General features: G+C 36.5%; 1 protein-coding gene across 1 annotated transcript in view; it reads left to right on the plus strand.

The window, feature by feature from the left end:
- LOC150089384 (band 4.1-like protein 4) overlaps nt 1-17,280 on the plus strand; it is a 582,252-nt gene that overhangs the window by 499,529 nt on the left and 65,443 nt on the right. The window contains exon 14 of the mRNA XM_090389965.1: nt 15,103-15,192. Within this exon, the coding sequence (XP_090246091.1) occupies nt 15,103-15,192 (90 nt within the window). The remainder of the gene's footprint in view (nt 1-15,102; nt 15,193-17,280) is intronic.

Genomic DNA, 17,280 nt, shown 5'->3' on the forward strand with positions numbered 1-17,280 from the left:
TACGAGAGGATAGTTTTTATTCAAAGGATTTGAATACAATTTGTATAATCTCAAGCTGGTTACTTTTTTGGAGCATTTTAATTTTTTATTTTTTTTTACTATAAGAGGTGATAGATTTTGTTTAAAATATTTGATTACGATTTGTACAATCTACCCAAGATAAAATAAATACCCGTGTTATAAGCTTTTAATTATTTTCCCTATGTCTGAGAAAATCGGTTTTAAAACCAGTTTTAAGAGTAAACTTCGGTTAAACTCGGTTTTGAAATTTCTCGGTTTTATGCAAGCCCTAGTGGTCATAATAATGTGACTGGACCTTGTATATAAATATACACCGATGAGCCAAAACATTATGACCAGTGAGTCATTACACAGTATAAAAATCACCTGATACTGAGCTCTGTTAATCAGTGTTACTCTTGTTCTTCAGATGGGGAAGGCAGCGGACTGGGTTAGAGCATATCTGAAATGGCACAGCTGGTGGGATGCTCACGGTCAGCTATGGTTAGTACTTACCGAAAGTGGTCCAAGGAGGGGGAACCCATGAACCGCAGGCAAGGAATTGGATGACCACGGCTCATCGATGCTTGAGGTGAACGAAAGCTCTCTCCGATGGTATGTCGCAACAGAAAGGCGACTGTGGCGCAACTCACCGGTAATTGAAATGCTGGTGACAGGGGTAATGTGTCATAACACAGTACATCAAATCCTGCTGAAAATGGGGCTGCGTACCTGCAGGCCGCTCCGAGTGCCCATGCTAACCACAGTTCACCGGCAACAGCTCCTACAACAGGCATGCAAGCACTGAAACTGGACCTTGAGTAATAGAAAGAAGGTCATCAGGTCCGATGAATCACGTTTCCCGTTGAAGCATGTGGACGGCCAGTACATGTGTGTCGTTTACATGGGGAAGTGATGACAGCTGGATGCACCGTGGGACGAAAACAAGACAGTGACAGCGGTATCATGTTTTGGGTGATGCTGTATTCTGCTCGGATACCCTGGATCCAGTCATCCATGTGCCGGGCACTCTGACTTCTACCACCTACCCAAACATCATTGCATGACCAGGTACACCCCTTCATGGCAACAGTCTTCCCCTCTAGCGGTGCCATCTTTCAGCAGAATAATGCACCATGCCACACTGCCCAGATTGTTCGAGACTGGTTCACGGAACATGAGGAAGACTTCCAGGTATTGACCTGGCCTTCAATTTCCCCAGATATCAATCCCATCGAGCATCTATGGTTTGTGTTGGAACAGCAACTCCAATCTGCCGCGTCTCAACCATGGACCTTACAGGAGTTAAGGGATCTGCTGGTTACATGTTGTTACTAGATACCACAAGACACAATATATATACTTTAATTGTTTATTATAATTTTTATTGATATTTTCATTTTTTAGCATCATTTTATATTTATTTTATTTTTATATCCATTTCATTAATATAAAGTTATATAGACCACCCAAGCTAAAGCTAGTTAACTTTTACTAACTTGGTAGCTTGGTCCATATACACCTAATTCCCTACAGCTAAATACCATTTAATTAAATAAAATTGACGAATATACAGCAGGCCCCCGTTATAATGCAGTTCGCTTTACGCTGATTCACTATAACGCTGTTCTTATATTATAACCTGAATCTGACTATAACGCTATCTCAGATCAATATAACGCTCTTTTACAGATTACATTTTTGGCATATTTAACGAAATCGTTTCATTTGATGGAGTCGATAGCTTGAAAATGAATATCAAAACAGCATTAAAACATTTCCCATGCTCAGTGATATTTTCTCGCACGCTAATTTAATTGCAGTACAGTGACTTGTTACGTAGTTCCGAGATCAACATTTTAAAAAATGATCAAGTATATTGCTTGTAATATTTGCGTTATATGCATTTATCCGAAGTCTAGTTGTCACTCAGTTCAGTAATAGACATCCTGTGAAACGGACAGTTGACTTGAACATTGTATCATAATTAATGCAACCTACGCAGTTACATTTTCGAAGAGTTAATAATGGCGTATAAGAATGAAAAAGCAACAATGTGTGGACGCAGTACGAAGACTACAAATGTAAGAAAAAGACTGAATTTGAAATTAAATTAGATGTTTTGAAGTGAATCGATTCCGGTCAAAGACAAGTGGATGTGTGCCATAATTTAGGACTTGCAAGTTTAACTGTAAGAACAATTATAAAAAAAATAAAGAATTAATTTTAGCAGCGGGAAAGATAGCTGTTCCATTGCAAGCAACTAGTGCTAGGCCGGCTATTAGGATTTTATTGAAGATAATATCCAGTGTAGAATTCAGTTAAGTTAAATATTATAAAAAAAAAAGAGAGAGATTAGCCAATATGATGATCAGAAGAAAACTCACCTAAAAAAAAAAAAAAAAAATGTGGAGCCATTTAAAACTAGTAAGGGCTGGTTGAATAGATTTAAAATCCAGGGAGAGGCTGCAAGTGCAGATTAAGGAGCCAAAACTTTCAAAAAAGAACTTGTTAAAATTATTGAAGAGGGATATTGTGTTATACTTCTCAAGTTTAAACAAATGCCTAAAAGAAGTTTCATATTGAAAGAAGGAAAAAACATGCCAAGTTTCAAAGTGGCGAAGGAAACGGTTGACTTTATTGTTGGGTGATAACGCAGCGGGGGGATTTAAAATTAATACCCCTTTTAGTTTATTTGGAAGAGGGCCAAAGTTCTACCCAAAATCGACACATTTTTCTTGATTAAATTCATCAATTAAATTAAATCAATTTAGATCAATTAAATTCATGATTTTAATTGGAATTTTAAGTTTAATTTTGATACGTAAGTAGTTACCACATAATTATAAATATGTAATGCAGAATATTTTATATGTACAAATATTTGAATATTAAATATTTTGAACGACATTTGTGCATCTTTTCACTACCGTTTATTATTGATTAGGAAATATCCTATGGCACCGACCGCAACTCACAAATACATATGTTACCTTATGGGAATGCGGTGCTTTCTTAGTGCGGATTCACTTAGCGCTCTGTTTTTCCGGAACGAATTATCAACATTAAGCTGGGGTCACCTGTATACAGGAAGTCTCAAAAATATTGGTACAAACATTTAGGGGAGGTAGGTAATATCCAAAGGAATGTGAATCGCATAGGAACCCATAACTGGAAACGTCACCATAAGTCGGTACACAGCACTGTTCATCAGTTCGCGAGAGGGAAAATTTCTGGTTTACTCATTCAAGCAGTAGTTGTCGCACGAAGAGCATGCATCGATATGCGAACTGTGAGCTGGCAGACATGCACCTAGTGTATAGATTAGCAGAGGGCAATGGACGAGCCGCTCAATGAATTTATGGAGAATGCTTCCCAGGCAGACATGTACTGGACCACCGTTTGTTTGCGTGTGTGCATCAAAATTTGTGCGATTATGGGTCATTTAGAGGTAACAAGAGTAGTGCAGGCAGACCACATTCGACACTAACTCCCGCCATGGAAGAAAGTGTGTTGAATGCTGTCCAGAAGAATCCTACTACCAGCACACGTGCTGTTGCCTCTGCCTTAGGAATGTCTCGTTGCATTGTACAGTGTGTTTGGCACGATGATTCATTACACCCCTTTCATCTCCAAAGGGTTCAGTTACTGCTCCCCCAAGATCATCCTGCACGTGTGGCTTTTGCACAGTGGTTTCTCCAAGAAAGTGTTCAAGACTTAAATTTTCCAGCCTATGTTTTGTTCACAAATGAGGCTTATTTCATTCGGGAAGTCTTATTCAATCAGCACAATGCTCATGTGTGGGCTCACGACAGCCCACACGGTGTGCGCCCCCATGAAGCACAACATCGCTTCGCAATAAATGTGTGGGCAGGTATGGTCAGTGACTGCTTAGTCGGCCCATACCTGTTACCATCCCGCATGAACTCCGCTAAATATTGGATCTTTCTTGAACAAGTTCTACCAGGGTTACTTGACAATGTTCCAGCAAATGTGAGATGCAACATTTGGTTTAAACATGAAGGGGCGCCTGCCCATTATGGAAGGTGTGTTCTTGACCATTTGAACAGGCGTTTTGGGCGTCGATGGATTGGCCGTGGTGGACCCATTGCCTGGCCCCCACGCTCACCTGATTTTTCGAGCTTTGATTTCTTTCTGTGGGGGCCCTCAAATCTATCGTGTATGAATCGCGTGTGGAGACGGAAATGGATCTTGTGGCGAGACTCATCTGCGCTGCTGCTACTGTCAAAGAAACTCCACGTGTGTTCGACCATGTCCTGCAATCCATGCTGCGTCAGTGTCACGCATGCATCATGTCTCATGGTGGAACCTTCGAGCATCTGTTGTAACATCATGAAATGCATCCATCTCGTACTCCATTGTTAATATTATGTCAAATTAATCTTTGCCACTAATTACTGTCTTGTGTCATTTCTGCTTCTTGTGCCTCTGCTACTACTTTCCCTGTGACGTTTCCGGTTATGTGTTCCTATGCGATTCACATTCCTTTAGATGTTACCTACCTCCCCTAAACATTTGTACCAATTTTTTTGAGACACCCTGTGTATATATATATATATATATTTTTTTTTTTTCTGTTGTGGGTGTCAGAGTGGAACATTTTCAAGAGTTGATACGAAAGATATAGCTCACAGTTAGCACAGTATATATTTTCGTTGTCTTTGGAGATACACCAGTCTCACATGTGTCATAGTTTTGTTGCTTTGCAGGAGGCTTATCAGTTTTCCTACCATGACAACACAGTTTGCATAAAATTTCTGTACCCTAACAGGCTGTCTGTGTATAATTCATACACAGATAGCCTGTTAGCAGATTCCTCTTGTAATGTGTATAAAGTCCTTTGCTGTACTTCTGTCACTGACTTAGTGTCCTCAAATCAAAACACACGGGTTCCTCCGTAGCCAGGTGGGAAGGAGCAGCAGTGCGTAGCACACTCTTCTTGATTAGACCGGGGTTCGAGCCCGTCACCACCAAATATGGAGGATGTGGAAAGGTCACGGAATGACCACTGCATATCCCGGAGCAATATAGCCTTAGTTGCTAATGCTCCTAAAAACCAAATAACAAACAAACAAACATCAAAACACACGTTCTATTTCTACACTTGTAAAAAAACCTTGATTTCTGCTTTTCCTGCATCAGTGCCTCTGATCGGAACAACCCAACTACAAACCAGTGAAAAATAGTTTCTCTTCATTGTTATTTCATTTCTTTTTGTGTAAAAAAAATTGTTTTAAATGTACTTTTAATTGCCCTGTGTAAAATAATACTAAACAGAATAATTAGATACATTTGGAATTTTTATGCCTCATACTATTCATATAAAAGGTATATCACTGTAAGTGTGTCTCTTGACAATTAGTATGAGTAGAACTAATTTATTCTGTTGTGTATTTTTGGAACACTGCTACCCATGCTATGATGCTGCAGTTCTTGTAGTATTTCATACGATTCGTTGTGTTTCTTTGGGTAAGCATTATTTTAATTGCCCTACTTGAATTTGGTAACTACATCCCCGATTAAAGAAGTTCTCAAGAATTCTTCCAGACACAAATGGGACACTCAAACCTGGACTTCTTCAAATGAGTAAGAAGTGGTAAAAACATTATACTATTATGGAGGACTATTCTGTTTTATTATTATTATTATTAGCCTTATGGTGCAAGGAAGCCTGAGGCTTATGCTGTACCAGGCAAAAAAAAAAAAAAAAAATTCTGAATTACATACCCTGAGAGAGAAGGGAATCACCAAGAAAGAGAAGAATGATGATATTAGGCTCAGGACCCTGGGTGTGCTAAGCCCATACTCACAGATGTGAGCCCCTGGGGTTATTCTATAGTTGTGTCCCTTTGATACCAGTGTTGGTAGATGATAAAAATAAAGCATACATAATCAGAATTAAAACAATAGTATGTTTTAAATGTAAAAAAAAGTGTGTTCTCGAGTAAAAACAGAAATAAGAATGTATATATAGGGCATTTACTTAAGTGCTCTCCCAATTTCACAATCAAATAATAATCCTAACCCCCCCCCCCTTCAGATTCCCTGTCTCTTGATTGGTCACATGGTGACACTGTTCATGCCTTTTCTTGGCAGGGCTACTAAGCTAGACACAAAGAGTTCTCTCCTTCAGGGTGAAATAAAAAAAATTAAACCTACTGACTAAGTTTACAGACATGATTACAACAGAACGTTAACATGATGAATCTAATTCTCCTTCACAAAAAAAATAATACATAAAAAAAATCAGGCATATACAGTGTTCATGCTTTAACAGAAAGTATAACAGGAATCCCAAGAGTTTCATCAGTCAGACTTCTTAATGGAAGTTTCCAATGCTTGGCAGTCTCGGAAACTATAAAAGCTTACAGTATTTGGCAAAACCCATTTGCCTCTTCCCAAACATCTTTGTGTATACATCAAGAAATATTGCTGAATAGGACCTCATCAACCTATCAGATAAAGAATTATAACAAGGCTTACAAAGCCAAGGAATCATGAATATAAGGCAAATAGTGACAAAGCAGACAAAGAAGATATTTCTCTATAAGCAGTAAGTATTTCTTACTTTTGAGAATCCCAGGACAACATCAAAATGCTCTATAATGCTGCAGGCACCAGAAGTTTGGAACTCACAAATGTTCTGCAGGCAATACCTGCCTATGCAACATGTAATTGCACACATTCACACTTATTTCTTTGCCAGAACTTTTGTATGTCCAACTGCAGCAAAGAACTTTATATCTGTATCAATTAATGCTGCTTTGGAAATAAGAAAAACAAGGCCCAGTATTGCAGAACTGAACGCAACATGACCTACTTTATAGGCAAAAAAAAAATCCCTACGAGTCCCATTTACTGCAAAACTAACTTCTGCTTAGTTAATTGAAGAGATAAGTAAATTGCTTTCCAAACAGGACAATAGCTGATAGATAGAAAATAGCTATTCCATGTAGAAAATCATTGGCTCCACAGACACAGTGTCAGTATTGTTGTTGTTGTGGGTTTTAGGAGCATTAGCAACTAAGGCCATATTGCTCCAGGATATGCGGTAGTCATCCACTGACCTATCCGCATCCTCCGTATTTGGTGGTGACGGGCTCGAACCCCTGTCGAATCAAAAAGCGTGTGCTACGCACTGCTGCTCCTTCCCACCTGGCTACGGAGGCGCCAGTGTCAATACTGGATGCCATATCATTAAAACAGACAGGATCTCATGGACCTTAAAAGAGGTGTGAGTATCTGAGAGAAAGACTGCTGCACTTCAAAAAGACTAATATCATTTGTGTCTTTAATGAATGGGAAAATTCTCAGAAAACCTATGTGAATAGATGCGGCTGTGGTTGAAAATGTAAACAGAGAAAGGTGCTTGATGTTTGGAGTGAATTATCAAGTGTAATCACCATTAAGTGATAGAATAATCAATAATCAACCTCTGCATTTAATGTCACAAGGCATAAGTATTCTCTATACAGAGGATACCACAAAGAAGGCACTGCAAGAGTATGAGGCTCTCACTGAAGTTTCTAATCTTGGAGACCAACCAGAAAATACAGCTGTGTAGGAGCCAGGAATGCAGGAGAACTGAAGGTAGTTCTTCTGGTACACTGAGTCCTGAATTAAGCTTTACGGCATTGATGGAAGAATGCACTTGTGGGACCACACAAACCACACATAAACAGCCCTGGAATTTGCATTGGGTATTAACAGTACAGGCTATTTTGAAGAGGTGTAATGGTGTAGGGAATGTTTCTGTGGCAAATCCTTGGTCCCTTTATCTCACTGGAGGGGTTACAGTAAATTATAGAATATACCTACAAAATATATATATATACGTAGTGGTTATTGACAGTAATCAGGGTATGCTACTGCACCAAGATCTAGAAAAATTAGGCAGATGGACTAAGAAGTGGCAATTGAAGTTTAACATTGATAATTACAAGGTATTGCCTATGGAGAGCAGTAAACCCAGAATAAACAGCTGTGTGGTGCAAAGGTGTATACAGTCAGGGTAGTAGTAGAGAATGAAAAAGATCTGAGTGTATATGCAATTCTCTTTGCAGTACAGACAGGCTTCTAGGACAGCTCACAGGGATAAGGAGACGATTATCCCATTGTATAAAGCATTGATAAGGCCACATCTTGAGTGCTGCATACAGGTCTGGAAGCCTTATTTTAGGAAAGATGTGAATCTATTGGAATAGGTGCCAAGAAGAGTAACAAGATTAGTGAAAGGAAGAAAATGTGCTCTCACCAGGAAAGGCTTCAGTTTTTCCCAATTGCAGCACCTGGAAGGCAATACACCTGCAAGGAAATCTGATTGAGGTGTTATTATTATTAGCCATCTTGGTGCAAGGAAGCCATAGGCTTATGCTGCACCAGCCAAAAAAATTCCCGAGTTACCCTGAGAGAGAGAGCGAGAGAGAGAGAGAGAGGAATCACCAAGAAAGAGAAGAACAATGATATCCAGCTCAGGACCCTGAATATGCGAAGCCTATACTCCCCAGATGTGAGCCCTTGGAGGTGTTTAAGGCTTTGAGTGGATTGAATTAAGCTCAGTGCTGATGGTATCCTTCCTTTTGCTCAGACTACACATGTGAGGGAGACTTAAATTCAAACTGAGGAAGGAAGGAATGTTGCAGGACTGTTGGAATATACAGTAAACCCCCACTATTCGTGGGGGTTACGTTCCTGAGAAATGTCGCAAATACCGAAAACGCGAATACTGAGTTGTCTCCCATAGTAATAAAGGGGTTTCGTTCCAACTTATGAAATATATAAGAAAAACTAGTCTAAAATTTTGTCTATGTATGTATTATATGTACCTTCATAATATGACTATGTAAACAGACAGTACATAGTGAAATGCAAGCATATGGCATCGAAATGAAAATAAGAAACAATTTAATATTAAATGTAATATTTATTAGAAATTTCAAACAAATCTTTCAAACCAGCGCCTTTGCTAGCAAAAAAACTTATCCCACCAGTGCTATCACCAGTTTCGCTAGTGTTGATAAAGGAGTTTTGCTTTTTCACGAACGATGAGTGAACTTAACGGAATTTTATTTTGAGTTCAGTCTTCTATCCACAGATTTAAAGCTTTTCCATTTTTCCTCATTTAACATCACGAGTTACAGAGCAAATTTTTTAAGCAATTAGCGCATTTTCATGGACACCATGGCGGATTTTTTCTTCCGATTTTTTGATCGATCGTACCATTGACTCATTGATTTTATAATGTTTTGCCACTGAGGAGACACTTTCACCATTAGAAATTTTATATAATAACTCAATTTTATTCGCTAATGTCATCACCTTTGATATTTTCACATTTCCCTTGTTATTCGTAGCCATATTTTTGTACGGGTTAGAAAGAACTTGTCCACAATAAAGTCACTTTCTTCCGTTAACACACTCGAAAAAGTCTGTTTTAAATTGCAAAACGGTAGATTTATCACGTTTGTAAGCATATCAATTTATAAATTGAATAAATTTATCAATTTATAAATTGATAAATTTATTCAATTTATAAGCGTATAAATTAAAAGCAAATGACGAAACCTTCCATGACAAGCGCATAACACATACTGAACAAGGATTAGCGAGAAACATCCAAGGGCTTGCGATTTTGTCATCCCTCTCCCCCCACCCACTGAGCGCTGTTTTGACAGGGAAAGATAATTTTAGCCACATCCATGTTTTTTTATGGCGGAAAATATTCACGGTCCTTTAAAATTCACATTTTTTTAGGTTTCATTTTATATTAAATCAGCGATCGCGAATACGCGAAACCGCGAATACAGATACTGCGAATAGCGGAGGTTTACTGTACTTCCATCTGGTGTTGTAGAAGTGGATAGTTTGAATAAATTTAAGACCTAGACAAACTGTTAAATTGGATGGAAAGTTAATATGTGAATTTATTTATTTATTTATTTTTTTTTTTTTTTTGCTGATGTCATATAACCTTGGTTTCTTGTATTGTTTGCCACATATTAATACTAATATTTGGGAAATGCATTTTCCTTGAAAAATAAGAATAAAAATATGACTATTTAATTAGAATTATGTACTTAAGTCACTTGCAGAAATCAGTCGTGTGTATGTATGTATGTACACATATTTTTACGCACATATAAAAGACTAAATTTTATCTCAAAATTGTATTGCACTGTACAATGGTGTTAAATAATCTACACGTTTTAATAATGTAAATTATATTTATTGATAAATTTATATAGCATGGGAATAAAATTATTACAGTAAATTAAAATAGATAAGTACAATAAAGACAACTGGTTTTAGAATAAGAGTTAAAATGACAAACTCAAATATAAGTTGTTGCTAGTGAAATAAAAAAGGTGTGCAACAACATACTTTTCGCTTATGCCACATTTAACACCGAATAATAATTGAATGTGAAATGTGTGATTAGAGAGAATAACATATTTCTTTTTTATTAGGATAATTTTCAACCCTATCAAATTAAATTTTTAATTGGTATTAGTCCCCCCCCCCCTTTTTTTTTTTTTTTTCCTTTGGGATATTTATGAGTACTGAGAATCTGAACTCACAAAAGTATGAATTGAAAAATTGTAATTCAATACTAAATGCCCCAATTCTTATATTGGGATATATTCTTTTTTTTTTTTATATCCAAAAACAATTGAGAGAGAATTCTGTATGCATATTGATCACTTTAACATATGGCCATTATGAAATTTTTGCATGCATATTGATCACTTTAACATATGTCCATTATGAATTTTTTGCATGCATATCGATCAGCTAAGCATAAGATTTAATATCAAATCTTTGCTTAAGATTTAATATCAAATTCAATAATGCATTTTTATGTAGTCATATAAACATATCTGGAAAATTATGATGAATTTTTAGACATAGAACATAAAATCAACTTTCACAAAGAAATTAACTCTTCATAACACTGTCCACAATCAAACTGCTATTGTAGGATCAGATGAAATGCATAGCTGCCAGGTCTCCAGATTTACAAAGGAGAAGCCCTCTTACTTGATTTGACCCATTGTAGTATGGGTGGTGATAACAACTTTCTCTGCTTTTTCAAACATTTGTTTTTCTGTGTATTTTTCTTTTCACAAATGAATAAAATTACGTAAAAATTGGATTTTTTTTCAACTTTACGAATTTCTGTTTATTTTCATTATTGAAATGGCCATTGGGTGCTGTAGTAGTCTATTGGAAAACAGAAATGCATGATATTAGAGTTTTCCCTGATATATCTGATATTTCTTTGGACTTTAGGGTGTGAAGCTAATTAATATCTTTCAGTAAAATTCCATACAAATATGGCATAAAATTTCAGAAGGCTTTCCAAATTGTAAAATCTACAAAAGCTGACATGTTTGTCTTGCATACCATATGTAGACATGATTTTAAGTAAAAGCTTTCCAGCTGCTTAACATAAAATTTTAAGCAGCTGGAAACACAATGTAATCAGATATTTGCAAACAAATAACTATAATTATAGCATGTAATGCATATAAATAAATGCAAAAATATATGTTGCATTTCATGATGATACGTCATATGTCCTGAATGTTTATTTGCATGTTGTGCTGTTCAGAAATGTGTTTCCAGCAAAAAAAAAAAAAATGAAAAAAAAGTAGGTATTGTTAGTGAAATTGTACAGATAGGGTAAGAAAAGAAGAGGAAGTGATGGCTCTGAAATATGGGCCATTTTTGATTGCCACAGATGGAAGTAGTCAAAGTAATTCCAAGCTATATTCCATTATGGTTATCTTTCATAATTAAAAAAAAAAATCATTAAGTTGAAAGCAGCTTTCTCTTGCTGTTGGTATTGGAAAGTGACTCTGCAGGGTACAATCTTGTATATCTTCTGAACAACCTGAAACAGATGATTTCCTTACAAAAATGCCTGGCACTTAACGTTAATAATGTCTGTCATAGTAGGCCTAAAAGCTGGAATATTAAGGGTATTAAATCATGGAGATTAGGTATTTGGTTTTCCTATTGTGGTGACAATCCTTGTCATCTTATTAATTTGTGTGCTGAAAAGGGAGCTACCTGCCTTCCTGGTGGATGAATATTTGGCAGAAAATTTTTAATAATCTAAAAAGAAGTGCTAAAAGGAATCAAGATTTAAACAGTTTCAACTGATCTATGCCACTGAAGTAAAAAAGGTTTTGAAGCATATGTACACATTGGCTGTCTTTGGTTAAATCTGTAAATAGGCTGGTAGAACAGTGGAACCCTTGAAAGGTCTGTTTCAAGGTAAAAGCAGTTTAGGCACTTTTCAGAGTTAGCGAATCAACAAAAAGTACAAGTGATCATTACTGAGTAGCACTGGCTCATGTTCAAATCCAGTTTATGATCCAAAAGTTTGAAAGTGGACAAATTAATGAACTTAGATAAAGAAATTCTGAAGTGTAAACTTCTGGTAAAAGCATTCCTAAACAGGCCAGGCAAGTTGATAATTCTAGGCATGTTATCTGTGCTTATATAGAAAGTCTGTTGAGGTTTCTCTCTTCTGGCTTCATTAAAGCAATTTCCTTTGAATATGAATGTTATCCCAGTGTTAAAATCTGATCATAGTTCTTCAATCCAGCATATCGCACATCTGTGTTCTGAGGTCATTACTCTTAGAAAAGTTGAAGAATGTTATGTGCAGATTTATTATATCAGGGGGTTTTGAATCGTCCACTTCCATTTTGGAAGTTTTACTATAGCAGACTAATCCAGAGGGATGGTTCAGACTTAGTCATAGGCATTTCTACTGCCATGGTTGTGGAGAGTCTAAAACAAGAGGAAAAGATTCTGTTCTTTTACTCAGTGAGAAAAAGTACTTTACGCCTGCATTTGACTAACATAAGATCCCATTGAGAAATGATGTTCTTGTAAATGCTGTGGTAGCACAACTTTATCAGTTGCAGTTGTGGACAAGTTTCTAGTACTACTTCATATCATTAAAGATAAAAAAAAAATAGCCAAAGTAGTGGATGTTTTATAGCATTGGTTCTGCCGGTTTCAGTGTGAGAACATACCAGACTCTATTATGAATGGAGAAAGAACTGATGTCCAGTGGTCCTTTGTTGTTTTACTGACAACTGCACAAGGAAGCTTGAAATATAAATTATCCCAAGTCATGCTTGGAATTTTTACAGTTCCTCGTAGCAATTCTGAGTGTGGTCAAATATTCAGCCAAGTTAGAGAAACAAAAACTGAATTCAGCTGATTTATTTCTGATGATGCTTTGGAAATGGTACTGATATTCAAATCTAGAAAGCAGGGCCTTTGTTATGAACAAAACTTTAATCAGTTGATGTCTAACAGACAATGCAAACAGAAATCCACAGACAAAAAAATTAGGAATATAATGTGCAAAAACATATTGTTCTGGTAAATAGTACTATAGCTGTATTTTAACATAAAATTTGAATTTTTGTGGAATTTAATTTCTATTGCAGTATTAAATATACAAAATTTTTCTTGCATTGCAGTGAAAATCTTGTATATTTTGCTCATGTAAATTGATCTGTATAACCCTTCTGTATGACTTTTGACATAATCACAAAACATATGCTGACATCAAAAAAAAAAGAAGGGAGAAAAAAAAAAAAGAAAAAAAAAGCCATTCTAGAAAATTGCTATATGTACAATACAGTATATGCAATAGAAATACCAAATAAGGTCATGGTAAAAGAAAGCTACAAAAATAAATTCACAAAAAATAAGAGGAAAATAGTTATTGCATATGAATTCGCAGCATGCCTTATTTTACAGGACTTTGCTTGGGTAAATGTTTTACCACAAGTAATGTATTCTTGCTCCATCAACATAAATACTGTTACTCCATTACCATGAATACTGCTTTATTCCAGAAGAATTTGTTTTGTATCTATGCCATTTATTTGTTAAGTTATATTTTTTAGAATAAATCATTTTTCTTTAAAAATATCACCTTTGTTGTGTTTAATTGTATTTAAATGTATAAACTGAAAAATGGGGGAGGATGTCAGTGCATGATACATCATTATGACTAGTCATATGGCATCAATACATGTTCCATCAGCTTTATTACATAACACTATATATTCAGTGGGCAGTTTATTAGGCAGCATTTTCAACCTGGTGAACCCCCACCTCCTTTCCTTGATACACTTTCAGCAGGATAGTATTCCATAGTGCAGGGGTTGGCAACCTGTGGCTCTTTGAGCATGTAACTGTGGCTCTTGTGGAGTGCAAGACTAAAATTCCTTAAAACTGAAATTGAGGATTTGGAGAGGCAAAAGGCCACCCTTGCAATTCTACATAAATGGATACCCATAGATGAGTTGAAAAAGCAAGACCAAATTGTGTTCGATGCGTGGTGTAGCTTACCGGACACGTATATAAATTTGAAAATATTTGTGTTTGGACTGCTCTCAGTTTTTGGTTCGACGGATTTCTGCTGGCAAATATTTTTGAATATTGAACTTTATTAAAAATAAATCAAGAAACTGTCTGAATAATGAGTCTCTCAGCACTTAAAGATGAAAATTACGGCATACACCTTGATTTATAAATCAAGTCACATTAATTAGAAATATTATTAATAAATAATATTTCAAAATATATATTTCTTAACCCCCCCCGGCTTGAGCTGAAGTGCGCCTCTTCGGATTCTCTTTTTTTTTTAATTAGATCAAAAATGGCTCTTCACTCAAAAAGGTTGCCGACCCCTGCCATAGTGTCTGATCAGATTATGGGATGGCTCCAGAAGAATTATAGAGATCCCTTCCTACGTTTCTAACCTACTGAGTCACCAGAGCTTAACCTTTTGTTAGAATGGTTGAATATATTGAATCACTGCTATTCTGAAAGCAAAGGAAGGACTTATAGAGTACCAGGGTGATGTTGTCTGTGAGTATATATGAATTATATTTTTTTATGCTTAAGAAGTATCAGTTTTGCTGATATTTTAGTTTAGTACTGTAGTCCAAAGCTCTAAATTTTTATAATAATAATAATGATAATAATAATTAAGAAGCTAAAATGGGTCATCTAAATAATCAGCTTTTAATAACACTCCTCTAGATCCACACTCCATCGCTCAACTTCAGTGCCTTCTTCTTTGCCTCTGTCATCGTGTGTTCATAGCACTCCATGGGAAGATCCAAAATTCAGGTATTTCAATACTGATTTTGTGTGTGCGCGTGCGCGTGCGCGTGCGCGTGCATATATATATATACACACACACACACATACACACTGTAGTTTAACTGTTGAATAAAGCAATTGTAATAATGAATAACAAGCTGAAACCTTCAAAACATCACACAGCATTGTTGCTTCTGATTATAATATTTATATTTAGAAGTACCTTGCTTGCCTATCAGTAGTCAAATGGGAAATTAAGAACGTTGAATGACTTCTTTTAAACACATAAAAAGGATCACTTCTCTATTATGCATTTGGTTCCATCACAAATAACTTCTTGAATAGTGCACTATATAGAACTTTGATAAGAACAAACTGGGATAACAACTCTAATCAATTTTTTTTCGACTGAAAACATGTACAGTATCACTCCATTGATGGTGTAACTAATTACTACTGCACAAATTGGAGCAGTGTGACATTGGAGGCAAATTGCTGCTATGGATAAAGGGGTGGTTGAGGGGGAGAAGACAGAGAGTGGTAATCAATGGACACCGCTCATCATGGACTAATGTTATTAGTGGAGTCCCTCAGGGTTCAGTGTTGGGTCCATTATTGTTTTCTGTATTTATAAATAATATTGATGATGGTATATCAAGCTTAATGTCCAAGTTTGCAGATGATACAAAGATTGGCAGGGTTGTTAAGGACACTACTGACGCTATGCTGCTGCAACAGGATCTGGAAAGGTTGAGCAGATGGGCTGAGAGGTGGCAAATGAAGTTTAACATTGACAAATGTAAAGTACTACATATGGGAAACAGCAACCCCAGACCAACGTATCAACTCTGTGGTACTACACTGACAGTGGTAGAGAATGAAAAGGACCTGGGGTAATTGTGTAGGAAGATATGAAGTTCTCTGAGAAGTGCAGACGGGCTACAAGAGTAGCTCATTGTGTCTTGTCAATGATATACAGGAATTTTTCTAGCACAGATAGGGAGGTGATTATTCCCCTGTATAAGGCAATGGTCAGGTCCCACCTTGAGTACTGTATACAGGTCTGGAGGCCTCATTTCAAGAAGGATGTAGAGCTGCTGGAACGAGTACAGAGAAGGGCAACAAGATTAGTGAATGGAACAAAGGGTTGCTCTTACAAAGAAAGGCTTAAGTTTTGCAAATTACAGTGTCTGGAGACTAGGCACCGGCGAGGTGATCTGATAGAGGTGTATAAAGCTTTGAATGGTTTGAGCATGCTCAATGCCGATGGGATTCTTCCTCTTGCTCAGAATAATCACCTGAGAGGGCATAAATTCAAATTGAGAAAAGAAAGATGTAGGATAGATGTGCGGAAATTTGCCTTTAGCCAGCAGGTAGTTGGTTGGTGGAACAGACTTCCATCCCTTGTTGTGGAAGTTGATAGCCTAAATAAATTTAAGGCTCAGCTGGACAGGTATTTCAAACGAATGGAGGGGTGAAGTGGAAGTGTTTTTTTTTTTTTTTTTCTTCCCCATCATATGCCTCTGCTAATGCTAATTACATTACTAGTCACATACTAAATTAGCTGATGTATCCATTAATAAATCTAAAATGTCTAAGCATCTACATGGAGACCATTGGAGAAATGCAGGTTCATCGATGTCAAACTAGATAAAAGCGGTATTTGGAACATTTCCATCAGTATCATGCTACTAACTAATGGCTTACAAAAAAAAAAAAAAAAAAAAAAGCCAAAACTAGATGGATTAGATGGAAAGTCAGATATGATTCTCAGATTGCCTTTGCTTCAACCATCTTCAAAGATACTGAACCCTGACTTATCTGAAAAGAAACAAACATTTAATGGGAATTTCTGACTTTCACCTTTGATTATTCATTGGAGTGAATATGACTCTTCCTTTTCTGCTGAAATTCAAATGCTTTAGCTTTTCTAATATCCCTGCCTATGCCTCTTATGTACTTTATTTTCAGCACATAAAAACTGATGTGAAATAAAGTTAACTTTAAACATTACACTTTCTCTTCCATTTATTTCCAATATGTCACAGTTAATACAGAACCTTTCTGAAACAGCGGTCGTTCCAGGTGTGCATTCAATCCACCCTCACTATCTGC

The sequence above is a fragment of the Mastigoproctus giganteus genome, chromosome 2 (genome assembly GCF_048544385.1).
Source record: "Mastigoproctus giganteus isolate SK-2022 chromosome 2, ASM4854438v1, whole genome shotgun sequence".
In the NCBI taxonomy this organism is placed as follows: Eukaryota; Metazoa; Arthropoda; class Arachnida; order Uropygi; family Thelyphonidae; genus Mastigoproctus; species Mastigoproctus giganteus.